Source organism: Mustela erminea, chromosome 11 (assembly GCF_009829155.1).
Source record: "Mustela erminea isolate mMusErm1 chromosome 11, mMusErm1.Pri, whole genome shotgun sequence".
NCBI lineage: Eukaryota > Metazoa > Chordata > Mammalia > Carnivora > Mustelidae > Mustela > Mustela erminea.
In genome coordinates, this window is record NC_045624.1 from 37419309 (window position 1) to 37433076 (window position 13768).

General features: G+C 35.2%; 1 protein-coding gene across 4 annotated transcripts in view; it reads left to right on the top strand.

Moving 5' to 3' along the window:
• The window catches only part of IMMP2L (inner mitochondrial membrane peptidase subunit 2), an 866166-nt gene that overhangs the window by 66367 nt on the left and 786031 nt on the right, over positions 1 to 13768 (top strand). For all 4 annotated transcript variants that reach the window (XM_032304756.1, XM_032304753.1, XM_032304755.1 and 1 more), the window contains one exon: positions 3632 to 3735. In XM_032304756.1, coding sequence (XP_032160647.1) covers positions 3632 to 3735 — 104 coding nt within the window. The remainder of the gene's footprint in view (positions 1 to 3631; positions 3736 to 13768) is intronic.

Below are 13768 nucleotides of genomic sequence, written 5' to 3' on the forward strand. Positions count from 1 at the left end.
CAGGAGTATTTTAGTCTGTGGAGCAGGGTGAGTGGTATACTGTTAACTAAGGAGGGGAATACAGAAATAGAATTGGGAGCTGGAGTGGAATATGACCTTTCTTCTGGGCATGTTAATTTAGGAAGTTTGGGGGGAATTTCAATAATTGATATTTCTCAGCCTTTCCACTGAAAATTATTAATCACCCTATGTGCCTAGATGTCAAGTACACAGACATAAGAAACAACATATTCTCAAAAGGCTTACAGGATCTTGGAAAGAGAGATAAAGCAATAATTAGAATGCATATTAAAATATGGTGTGATAGAAATGATCACAGGTTGGTGATGGGGAACTTGAGAGTTTTGATTACGTAATGGACACTGAAGCTGGCAATAGGGAGAAGCAGAAATGAGGGTTAGGAAAGAATTCCTGTGAAATTGCCTCATGAGATGCAAATGCTCTTTTGCTGTGTGAGTTAACAAGATGGCAGAAAGTGGAAAAAGGGAACATTTCAGGCAGAAATATTTGCTTATATGATAGCTCGGAAGTGTCAGTGAATACGCTACTTATGGTTTAATTTAACAGGTAGGAACTATGTAAATGGGGAATGATAGGGTCCTGCAGATCATGTATGTCCTGATTTTGATTTTGAAGCCCATCATATTGGTAGTATTAGGAAGTTAGTGAAGGATTTAAGGTAGGGGAATGACTTAACCAGATGAGATGTCTAGCAACCACTTAGAGCTGTGAGTTCTAAGAGAAGTAGTTGGTGTTGGGAGTATAAAATAACTATGGGTTACCATGATGGATAAAAATGCTTCTTGCTTAGTTGTAGAGACAGACAGGTAAGCAAAAATTACATTACAGTCTGCACGTGCTATCTTGTGAAGTGCTGCAGATTGAGGATAGAGAAAAGTGATTTGGGGACTACACATTTAGATGTCATTGGTATGTGGATGGTATTTGCAACTGAGAATGTTGATGAGACTTTCAGGGGAAGAATTAAAAAACCCTAATGAATGAACTAAAGGTGGAATTCTGGAAAATTGCAACAGTCATAGGATAATGGTTAAAGAAGAATTGTCTAAAGTTAGGATTTTAGCACTGTGGAATGCAACTTACTAGTCAGTTGCAAAATCAAGACAGTGGATGTGAACTTAATTTGGTTGGTTATAGACAGAATTTTCAAAACAGATTAGGAGAGAATAGAAAATACCAGGGTACATGTCATAAAGGTAATTATTGTCTTGTGGAATTTTGTTCAGAATTGTGTTTGTCCATGTGTGTTAAATGCATTTCTCATTATGAGCGGTAGCCACAAACTTTTGAAAAACAGCAATAAAAGAGACTGAAGAAGAGCAGTCAGATTACTAAATCACTTTGTTCTTCGTTAATCTGGTGTCAAGGAGAAGAAACAGACCCAGTGTAAGTACAATGAGGAGATTTTTCTCTTTATGGTTCAGATGGCCTCTCTTATTACATCAGTTGTATAGGGGGAGAAATAGAAAGAAATAAGGGAAAAAGACTTGTAAGATAGTAAACTCAAAGACAGAGAGGGAGATAGAGAATAGGAATGAGAGAGAATGAACCCCCATGGAAGCTGAATTTTTAATCTAACCCTACTGTGTGATGGCAAAAGTTCCATTCCTTAGCACATGGCCCGAAAAAGCCCCTTGGATTCATCCTACTGTATCAGCTCTGTTCTTTATTATGGAGCCAGAAGAACCTGAGAAAGGACACAAAACTACCTATCATTAAAATTGTTTAATAAATATTACCAGTTATAGAGATTACTGAGAGCTTATCTGTGGTTCAAGAACTGTTCTATGCCCTTGAAGTGAATGATCTCACCAAGTAAGTTAATATTTGTAAAACTCTTAGAACAGTGCCTTGCACATGGTAAGCACTCACTATGTCTGGTTATCATTAAAAGAACAGTTGAGCACTTGGTCATACTGGTTATTATTGTGTATTATTACTAATTAGCTAAGTTACTAATTATCACCACTTTACTAGTAAGGAAATGGAAACATAATAAAAAAAACTAGCTCAAAATCATATGGCTAAAAAGAAATGGAATCATTCCTTTCTGATTTGCAGGTGAAAATGATTAGTTATATGACAGTTGGTGCTTCAGTTATGTTAATGGGAGAGGGAAGAGGAAAGATGGACCATAAGTGAAAGACTTCATGAAGAAAACAATAAAATTCCTTAGTTTGGTGATTGGTTCCATATGAAGTAAAAAGATAACCAAGATTTTTAGCTGGTTGACTGGGAAAATGGTAACTAAGATATAAGAAAATAAGAAAGAAAAGCTTTTTTTGGTAAGAAAGAATGACAATTTCCATTTAATTGTGTTGAATTTTACATGAGATAGTCAAGTTAAATGAGTAGCCCAGAATTTAAAAATAAAGATAGTGATACTTAGGCATATCACGTAAAGGAGTTGGTAGAAGCTGTGGGAGTATTTGAGATCTTCAGAAATGTCCAGTATATTTTGGCCATGAGAAAATGTGGGGAGTCACAAAAAGATCACGATAATTGCGCCCACACAATATTTTTACAGCTTTGCTCACATTGGCTTTATGGAAATCTTCAAATAATTTCAGGAGTCTTTGAGAAAGAGTGTATCCCTCCTGCTCCGGAGGCTGGCTGTTGTGTGGCATCCACTGTTTTCCGGGCTTCTGCCCTGGGCTGTGCTGCCCCTGTCAGTGAGGGTGGAGGGGCTCCACTGTGGTTTGGCCCTTTCCCCACTACCACAGAGACTGCGCTTTCCCCTCGTGGCATGCCCAGAGACCTTGGAGAGTCAATGGCAAGAAAGCTATCCTAGTTTTCCCTATTCTCTTTTTATTTTCTCTGTTCCCACCTCAGGTTTCAGACTTGTTATTTACTGGCTTTTTTGGCACCCCTGTCCAAGTGACAGGTGTGTTGTCTTCATGGTTCCTCAGATTTTTATGCCTTAATGGTTCCCGACCTTCAGATGAATTCTTACATAAAACATGTTTCAGTTTTTGCCCCATCCGTCCTCAGGCACATCTAGACTCGTATGAATCCTAAGGTGAAGGTCACTTACTAGGTTGAAACTGGGACCTGGATACTCGCTCCCTGCTCTCTCTAGAAGAGAGAGGTCAACGTGGGAAATGCCCACATCTCCTATGATTGTCCCATCCCTTGTTTCTTCTGTTCCCTTCTCTTTTTCATATGGCTGTTTCCCTGGTTGATTGGAGATTATTTATTCTTTTTCCCAAATGGAACAGTGATGTGCACTACTGTGGCATTAGATCCCATCTGAATATTCCTTTGGGAGGTATGATTCACTTCTTCCTCCTTTTTTTTTTTTTTTTTTAATAATCCTTCTTAAAGCTTTTCATACCTCTTTACTGGAGCTTGTAAAGATTTGAATATCTAGCACATTTTCCTTTCAAATGAGTATTGGTGATGTATTCCCCCCCCACCCCATTCACCTGTGAAGAATACCGATGAGTCTTTTTGAAAACTCATCATTGGCAGTTACTTTAGAACAGCAATTCATTGAAAGCTACTATATTAGAAATGTTTTATTGCACTGCACTAAAGCTGTGAAGTGCAAGGAACCATGAAGATTGAAAAATACAAATGATAGATGTGTCTCTTTCTTCTTATTTTCTAGCCTTCTTTGAATCCTGGGGGGAGCCAATCATCTGATGTAGTGCTTTTGAACCACTGGAAAGTGAGGAATTTTGAAGTACAACGTGGTGACATTGTGTCATTGGTGTAAGTAATCAGAAGCATATTATATTTGTATATAAAGATACTTATAATTGGTTTAACTGATAATTTGCTGTTAATATCATTGCTAATTACTAAATTAATAATACATGTTAAGTTAATATATTTTTAAAAATCAATTTTGAAATGTAACAATGCTATAAAAAAGGATTTTTCTTTTATATTTAAAATATATCAGTTGGTCGACATACTTGAATTTGGTAAAATGTCTTTGACGATATGTTGATTAGAAATTATATTGGTGATCTAAAGTACATGTATTTGGTATCAGTTTGGATTATTTTGAAATTTTGCTCTTGGAAGCAACCTTAATGTTAATTTCATTTTTATTAGTTTGTGTAGGTACACAATATTTCTAGAAGATGATAATTGCGACATGAAGTTCAGTGACATTTTTATGGGTGTCTGAGTGATTGAACTGAAATAAGGCAGTTTGGAAGATTAGTAGACTGGAGGCTTTTGTTTGGGACCAAAAGGTGGCACTGTTTCTCTGTTAAAGTATAACTTGTCAGGAACAAGAGTTTCATGCCAGTCTTAATGTAGAAAAAGAACGCCCAAGTGTGCATGACTGATGCAATGATATAATACATAGACCCAGCACGTGCTTAAATGGTTTAGGTTTGAGATTTGTTTGTTTTAAAAGTAAATTCACACTTCAAAGACTAACAGAACTTGCCTGATTTCTGGTTTCAACCACTTATAAAAATGTTTTCCTATGTTTCCCTGTGACGGCAGTTAGTACATCTGGGTAGCAATTAATACGGCAATTACTGTCATTTGTTTTAATGATACTCAAATCCTGGTGTTTGGTGAAGACTTCCAGTTTATATTTCTGGTTCTTTAATTGGAATATTTGTTGTTTTTTTTTTTGTTGTTGTTGCTGTTGGATGAGAATGTAATTGTTTGGTAAACATAAAACATGATCTACTTGTTCGTACTTACTTTTGGCTAGCTCTTTGTGGAAATAGATGTTTCACAAAGGTGTCTCCTTCAAGCCTGTTGTACCAGGATTCATTCAAAAACATATTAATCAAATCTGGTTACTAACTGATAAAATAATTACATTTGAATGGAGTTTTGTATGGCAGAAATCCAAGGGTGGGGATTTAATGCTTTTCATGTTATTGAGGGCTTTCTTTAATATAAACCTACTCTTTGGACTCTACTTCTGTTTTGTCATTCAGAGTACTTGTTTTGCAACCTCCTTAACAACCTTTTCCATGCTGGGTTAGCCTGTTGTGTGCTCATTATTCTTTTGCCTTCGGTTTGACAAGGTTACATTCTCACTTAGTCAGTGATGGAGAAGGATACCCACCCAAGTGAAAGAGGTCACACTATAAGCAGACAATTGTGCAGGGTTTTTTTTTTTTTTTTCCTAGAGAAACATGCTGACTATCTCTAAGCAAGTAAATTTGAATAGGTAATTGGGAAAAAAAAAGGTCCCTTGAAATTCAGGGTTGCTTGGGTCCATAAAAGTATGCTAGCATGTTATGGACTATGTGAGAAAGAGAATAGTATTCTCTTATGTAATTATTAAACTAATTGATATTTATTATATAAATTAATTTAAAAATAGTATATCTGAATTGGGGTTGATATAATAAATTATAACTCCTTGGGTTGAACTGTATTTTTAATGAGTTAATTATGTGTTGTATTTCTGTCATGTGCAAATAACACAAATTTTCTTTCATAATGCTGGTTGCTAGAAGGAACCGTTTACGTAAAAGAATGCTTAGTGATTGGTATTATATTATTTAACAACAAATAATCATTAGGTAATGATTTTTTTTTGAGAAAGAAACAAAAAGTCTTTTGCTAAATTCTTTTTTACCATATAAACACATTTAAAATATCTTTTTAGTTTTATGAGCAAAAATGTTTTCTAAATGTCCTTAAATTATATTTAGACATTTTATAGACTGCTTCATTTGAAAAGACTGATGTTGGTTTGATTAATATTCATGAATATATATTTAATTCATGTCAACACTGAATATTTGCTTTTCTTACAAAATGTATCAGTCTGGTTTTAACTTAGATGATAATTATCATTGTTATATCAGAACATTCTGTCTATTTAAGAGATGTGTGATTCAAGAAATGAATGACTCAATTTGTATTTAAGGCTAAATAGAAAATATAGTTCCTCATTTTGTTTATAAATTGATATGACACATTTCATTGACACATAAAATCTTTGGAAACAAGGTAGTAAGACAGTTTATATCTAAAAAAATCCTGGGAGAGTGCTTTATATATTCAGTGTATATGGAAATACAGCATTTTTATTATTATATATACATTTCTGGAAAAATTACAGTTTGCAAATTCATAAAGTAGTAGGGCTAATGCAACTTTGTAACTAGAGCACTAATGAAAACAATAACAATTCAGTAAAACTGCTAGCACAATTGAAACAACATGAAATTTTTTATAAATAAGCAGTGCAGTAAATGTAGGATATATTTAAAACGATAAAGCTGAAGGTAAGTTGGTGGAAGGCAATGTAAGGAAGGGTTGAGCTTGTCTGTGTATACAAGGGCAGAGGGACATTTTCATCAGAAGTTACAAATAGTGAGAAGATTACAAGCTTTGTACAAAATGTACTGATACCAGAGGTTTATCCTCTGCTTATTGTTCAGTGTTACCTTCATATATAGATATATATGTATAACATAATATAATATATAATATAAATAATATATATTATATATTATTATATATGTGTTTTACCTTCATATGTATATATAATTATATATAATCTGTTATATATAATATAATATAAATATATATATATGTATATATATTTTAAACAAAGATCAGGGTTGAACTTGCAATAAGCACTTGTAAGAGAAGGATCAAATATATAATACTGATTCCTTCCTGGCTTATTACTGTTAGTGTACTTAGCCTTCAGTTGCTATTATTAATGAGGCAACACATTAATGATCTGGGAAAAAATTCCATGTGAACTAATGCAGCTTCTGCATTCTCCCTAGTCCCTATGAGCCGATTCATGTTACAGAAACACATGCTGTAGAACAGACTTTCTTTTTTATTGCAGTGGGTTTTGTTCAGAGTTTATTGACCAAGGCTGTTCCCTAAAGGGTGGAGGGTCTGAGGAGGTACATATTAGAATATGCTTCTTTGCATCTCTTCCTTATCTTTTCCTGTTGCTTTCTTTCTGTGAAAAGTTGGTCTCAGTGGAGCTGATATTTAAGCATGTTATTCAATAATGTTAAATCAAAAGATACATTTGTTTAAAAACATTGCTTGTCACATAAAACATGACTTGCTGTCATCAAGTCCTTGGTATTACTGAATGTATGTAGGTGACATCATACTCTCTTAGTGGATTTGTGAATTAATAGTGGTGATTAAGGTGGATTTTCTATACCTTGGAATTGACTTTTCATTAACTTGTGTGATGGCCTTACTGCAGTAGGCTTAACATAAGTAGCATATTTACAGTGATATGTCAATTAACAAATCCATTGGGACAGAGTTTTCTTCATAATAAAGTCTCAAATAATCACACTTTAAAGTGTTCTAGCTTTTTAGTTTGAAATGATACTAGACCTGAAGAAAGGTCATAAAAATAGTATAGAAAGTTCCCATATAACCTCTAGTGTTGTTTTTTTCAGCTTTACTGACGTGTAATTGACAAATGAATTGTGATATTTAAAGCACACAGTGGGATGATTATATATATATATATATATATATATAATGATAGGATTCACCCCATTGAGTTAACACATCTGTCACCTTACATAATTACCTTTTGTGTGTGAGAACATTTAAGTTCTACTTTCTTAGCAAATTTTAATGAAACAACACAGTGTTCTCAGCTGTAGTCACCATGTTATCCCTTAGACCAGCAGACTTTTCATCTTATACCCCCCTAAATTAACATTGTACATTACCATGGTACACTTACTGAGATGAGGAACTTGACCTTGATACAATAATACTATTGTTTATTTTATTTATTTATCTTACTCACAGACCTTATGTGAGTTTCACCAGTTTTCCCACAAATGTTCATTTAGGATCTCATATTTCATTTTGATTTTTTTAAAATGTCTCTAGTCTCCTCCAATTTGTTACAGTTCCTCATTTGTCCTTTGTCCGTTTTGATCTTGACACTTTTGAAGGGTTCTGCCAGTTATTTTGTAGAAAAATCTTCACCTTTAGAAATTTTGAGGTCAGTGTATGTTCCAGTGGGGAAGCATTGCTGTTGATGGCACTTGCTGGGGAAGCTGTAGCAGTGGCAAAGCTACAGGCAGATGAGATAGGGACAGAGAAGGAAATGCTCTCGCCTAAGTCATTTTGGATTCTAAGGACTCCATACTTGGGTCATGACTAAGAGACTCCTGGCTTCCCGAAGTCCACACAGTCCCGTTTACTGCTGCTAGGAAGCAAGGAGGGAGAGCTGTGCAGGTAGAGGAAAGGCTAAAGCTTATAGTACAGATGGAAGAGAAGGAACTAAGGCTGGCTCATAGATCATACTACATTGAACCCATGTTCAGTTCTAGAATAGAAGATGCGGGTAGGGAAATTCTCATTTTATGAGTACCCCTGTATATCAGACATTGTGCTATGCACTTTGTGCATGCCATTTTTACTTAATTCTCATAACAGCATCTGGAAATGGTTATTTTTAACACAGTGAAAATGATATTTAGCAAGTAAATAGCAAGTGAATAGCAGAGCCAGAATGCAAACCTAGGTCCACTTGACTCTGAACCTGTCCTGTTTCACGTAACAGGCAATGTGACTATTGAGCAGCTGAAGTGGTTATTGCCCCTTGTTAAAATGGTATTTTGGGTATATGCAGTCAGATAAAGTACCTTATTAAAATGAACTTAAATGTTGCTTTTTTTTTTCTTTTTAATGTGGCTACTAGAAAATTCAAAATTGAACATGTGACACGCACTGTTTCTATTGGACAGACATCACTGTGTCTTAACCTTTTCCCATCAGCCACTGCTGCTTTCCTGGAGTGTGTCTAAGGTCAGCTAATGTGAGATCCTAAAGTCTGTGGTGGTACAGTACTGGGATATTTGCTGTGAAGCAAAGGCAGACATCCCAAGATAGTGAAACACTTTGTATTGGGAAGAGTATTGGGGTGATCAGGTCCAAAGACAAAGAAAAAAGACATGCAGTCTATGAGAGAGAGAAAAAAAGGTATCCTCAGCAGTTGCTTGTTTGTTTTTTAAGTAGACTCCATGTCTAGTATGGGGTTTGAATTCATGACCATGAGATCAAGAGGCACATATTCAACCAACTGAGCCAGCCAGGTACCCCCACAACAGTTTTTAATATGTATTGACTGTTGTTTTCCAGTCACTGGGTTAAGAGTTCTATTTCGTTTTTATTTAATCCTTATTCTAACCACCCCTGACTATAGGTCCTGTTGTTATTCCTATGTTGTAGATGAGAACAGTGAGGTATAGAGAGAATAAGCAAGTTGCTTAAGGACATACAGCTAGTAAATGGAAAAGCAAAGTTTTGAAGTGCCTCTCATCAACTCCTGTATTCTTGACCTTCAAACTATAATGCCTCTATGTGTTGTGGTGGTGGTTTGGTTGAAGACCCTTACTCATTCTCAGCAAAGAAGTCAAGTGGGCCCTAATATCTCGGCATCTATCATATCATTTCTGTAATGAATTTCTGATACAGTGGTTCATGAAATGTAGTCTCTTTGTTAATAGTGATATGACATTACTATGAACATATAGTTTGCATACAATTTCTACAGCTGGTTTGTGACATGCTAAACTGATTGCCATTTTCTGACACATGGCCGCTATAATGGCTACCTCTCTAGCAGAGAATGTGAGCAAAGACTTCAGCCCGGGAAATAGATGAAACAATTGAGCCTTTGGAAAAAATGAAAGGTGCTAGTTTCTTTGTGTCTTGAGTGCTTGTAAATCTTTAAAGATCCCTTAATCCACCAAGGTAAATTAATCTGCTAAAAAACCAAATTCAGGTTTTGAACAAAATGATCAGAGCAATGACAATACTGAATCATGACCTCTAATTGTATTAAAAGCCAGTTATCTGTTGAGCTGGAGGAAGGTAATTGTGGATGCTTATCTGTTGAATCTGTACTCATTCACAATTTGTCATTTTGTTTATAGCCAAATATTTTTCTTAGTTTGTAGGTAATATTGTACGTTTGAGGAACACAAAGTTACAAATACCGTGACTTTCAAAGAAAGCTTCATAAGCAAAATTTCTTATCTTTTTTTTCTTTTTCTTTTTCTTCTTCTCCCCCTCTTCCTTCTCCTCCTCCTCCTCCTTCTTCTAAAATTAATTGACTGTGAAAATGGTGGACAGTGAAATCCATTTTGCAGTTAATTTTGATGAGACATTTAGTTTTCAGCACTTTCAATTACCCATTGTAGTTTGCAGTCATTACTAGGTATATTTACAAATGATACTTTAAAAAATAAGACAGTTTATTTATGTAATAATAAATATTTATAAATAAATAATAATATTTATTTAATAATAAATAATAAATATTTATTATTATTTATTGCTAGTATTTGATATAGAGTAAACTGATTTTGTAACTGCTCTGTATAGGCATACAACAAGTTAGTACCTTTAAGGTAGTCTTTAATATTAATTTGCTTTTCTGAGTAGGATAAATAAACTGCTTCCACAGTTGTTATACATTTAATTATGCAACAAAACATTTCCTCAGTTCTGAGCTAGGAAATGTTTCAGTGATCATAAATTTCAATTTTGAATTATCGAGATTTTATGGTAATACAACTATAGGAGATATTCATAGCTTTTGCTCAACTCATTTCCTAAATCTTATATCCTTTGAGCAATAATGGGAAATTGTCAAAGAACAAAGTTATACAGGCAACATTCTATGAAATAGTAGCTACTTATGTTTGTAACTGTTTTATAGTAAACAGTTACTTATGTTGTAACTCTTTTATTTTTACTGTGAAAAAATCTGGTATCTGAGAACACTGTAACTTTTATTAAAAAAAAAAAAAGAAACCTCAGGACAGCACTACGTATTACATGTAATCAGTCAGATTGAACTCTTAGGGAGAAGCATTTTGAATGTAAGCTTAAATAATAATGGTAGCAAAGAAATAATTATTTTGGAGAAGCAGACAATTTAAGTTTCAAACAGTAAATATAACTCAGAAAAATAAACTGTTACATAGTTTATTTAAATACATATTTATTAATTTTTATTTAAATACATATTTATTTAAATACATATTTATTAAAACAGGCCAACCTGTTTTAAAATTCTTCTGAAACCATTAAGATATAGATACATATATAAAGATAGGCTACTAAGATCAATCAATATCTGATTTCTATTTTCATCTGGGTTGGACTAGATTATTTCAAACTAAGGGCTATACTGAGAAACATAAGAAAGCTGCATTAAAACAAAACAAAACAAAACAAAACAACCTACATGCATTGTGGCTCTGTCAAAGAGCAAAGATGCCAGAGTGAAGAGAACCACATTGAAGTGCACCCTGTATTCAGTGCCACCTTTTATCTTGGGTTATTTGTCACTTTGTGGCACCTTGTGAGTGGCAGCTAAGATAGTGAGATGCTGAGTAGAATCTTTGACAGTTTTATACCCCTAGTGAATCAAACTAGAATTCAAGGAGGATGAGGCAGGACCTTGTTCAAATGCTCCATATTTTTATTTATTTTTTATTTTTTAATTTTTTAATTTTTTTAAGATTTTTATTTATTTATTTATTTATCAGGGAGAGAGAGGGAGAGAGAGCAAGCACAGGCAGACAGAATGGCAGGCAGAGGCAGAGGGAGAAGCAGGCTCCCTGCTGAGCAAAGGAGCCTGATGTGGGACTCGATCCCAGAACGCTGGGATCATGACCTGAGCCGAAGGCAGTTGCTTAACCAACTGAGCCACCCAGGTGTCCCCCTTTTTTTTTTAAGATTTTTTTTTAATTTATTTTCAAATGCTCCATATTTTTTATTGGGAGCCTTGAACGTATATCCCAGGAGTTGTGGAGAACTAGAAATAGACCACGACTTACAAAAATTGAAATGCAGCCTCTGATAAACTCAATCCTGATTTTAATGCAATCTGCCTTTACTTAAACTGTCTTTGCCAGAAGCAAGAGACATCATGCAGAGTTTCTATAAGTTTTTGTGCCCAATAGTTGGCATTCAGTAAAAAATCACCATGCATGTCAGAAGCCAGGACCAAGACAAAAACAAAATAAAACAATAAATAATAGAAACAGATCTTATGGTGATCTAGCTGTTGGAATGATCAGATATGGGCTATAAAATAATTATAATTAGCATATTAAAAATTGGTGAAAAGATGGATAATATCATCGGAGAATCAGAATGTATTAAAAAAACCAAAATGAATTCTAGAAGTGAAAATTAGGATAAATGAAGGTTAGAATTCAGTTGATGTGGGCATGCCTGGGAGGCTGTCATTAGGCATCTGCCTTCAGCCCAGGTCATGCATGATCCCAGGGTCCTGGGATTGAGCCCCTCATTGGGCTCCCTGCTCAGCAGGAAGCCTGCTTGTGTTCCCTCTCTCACTATGTCTCTCTCTGTCAAATAAATAAATAAAATCTAAAAAAAAAACCCCAAAACAAAAAAAAACAGAAAAACCTCAGTTGATGTGATTGACAGCCAATATGATACAGCCATGGAGAGGATTCATGAACAGGGTGAAAGGTCAGTTAGAAAATCTCTACACTGGAGTATGGAGGGATACAAGATTGTGATATACAATGAATAGTGCAAGAGGTATGTGTAGCACATAGTGAAAAAGGTTGATGTCCATCTAATTGGAGTAGCAGAAGAGGAAGAGGAGGAGAGAGAGTGGGACAGAGGAAGCAATATAAATAAAGGCCAAGCATTTTCCATAACTTTTTAAAGAAGATTTTATTTATTTATTTGTCAGAGAGAGAGAGAAGAGAAGCAGTCTCCCTGCTGAGCAAGGAGCCGGATATAAGACTCCATCCCAGGACCCGGGGATCATGACCTCAGCCAAAGGCAGACAGATGCTTAACTGACTGAGCCACTCAGGTGCCCTGCATTTTCTATAACTTATGAAAGACATTGACATATAGAATCAAGAAGCACTAAAAACCCAATCAGGAAAAATACAGTGAAAAAATACATTTAGGGCACATGCTAGTCAAACCCCTGAAAGCCAAAGAAAAATAGAAAAATCTTGAGAAGAAAAAAAAAAGGCATATCATCTTCAAAGAAGTAAAAAGATAGCTGACTTCTTAACCGGTGGGAGACAGGAGATAACTGAATGATATCTGTAAAGTGCTAAAGGGGGAAAAAAAATTCCAGCCTAGAAATTTGTACCTACAGGAACTATTCTTCAAAAATGAAAGAGAAATAGCCTTCTTTTCAGACAACAATCCCGTAGCATATGCTCTATTGTCCTATTGGACTTCACTTACAAAATACATTCAAAGTGATAGGAATTTTAAGATGGCACCTGAAGAGCATTAAACCCCAAAACTGTGGTTTGTCTCAGCCTCAGATCCATGTTGACTGCATTGGTCAGTTCCTTCTGAAGCTTGCCCTGTGATTGGCACAGGCGGTCAGCATTGGACATCAACAGGGCTGATCTGAGCCATTACTGGAGATAGAGATATAAATATTAGGTGAAAAGTAATATTTTTGTTAGAGTTAAGTGTGAACAATATGGATCTGTTAAAAAAAAAAGTCACATTTCCTTGGGCGTCTGGGTGGCTCAGTTGCTTGTATCCGATCTTGATGTCAGCTCAGGTCATGGTCTCAGAGTTGTGAGATCAAGCCCCATGCTGGGCTCCGTTCTTGTGGGGAGTCTGCTTGAGATTCTTTCCCTCTTCCTCTCCCTCTGCCCCTTCTGTGCTCTGTCTCACTCTCTCTCAAAATAAATAAATCTTAAAAATTCCCAAACCAGTCACATTTCCTTAAGTTTGTGTAATAAAATAGATGCTAAGTATAGTAGGCAGAATTTTGGTCT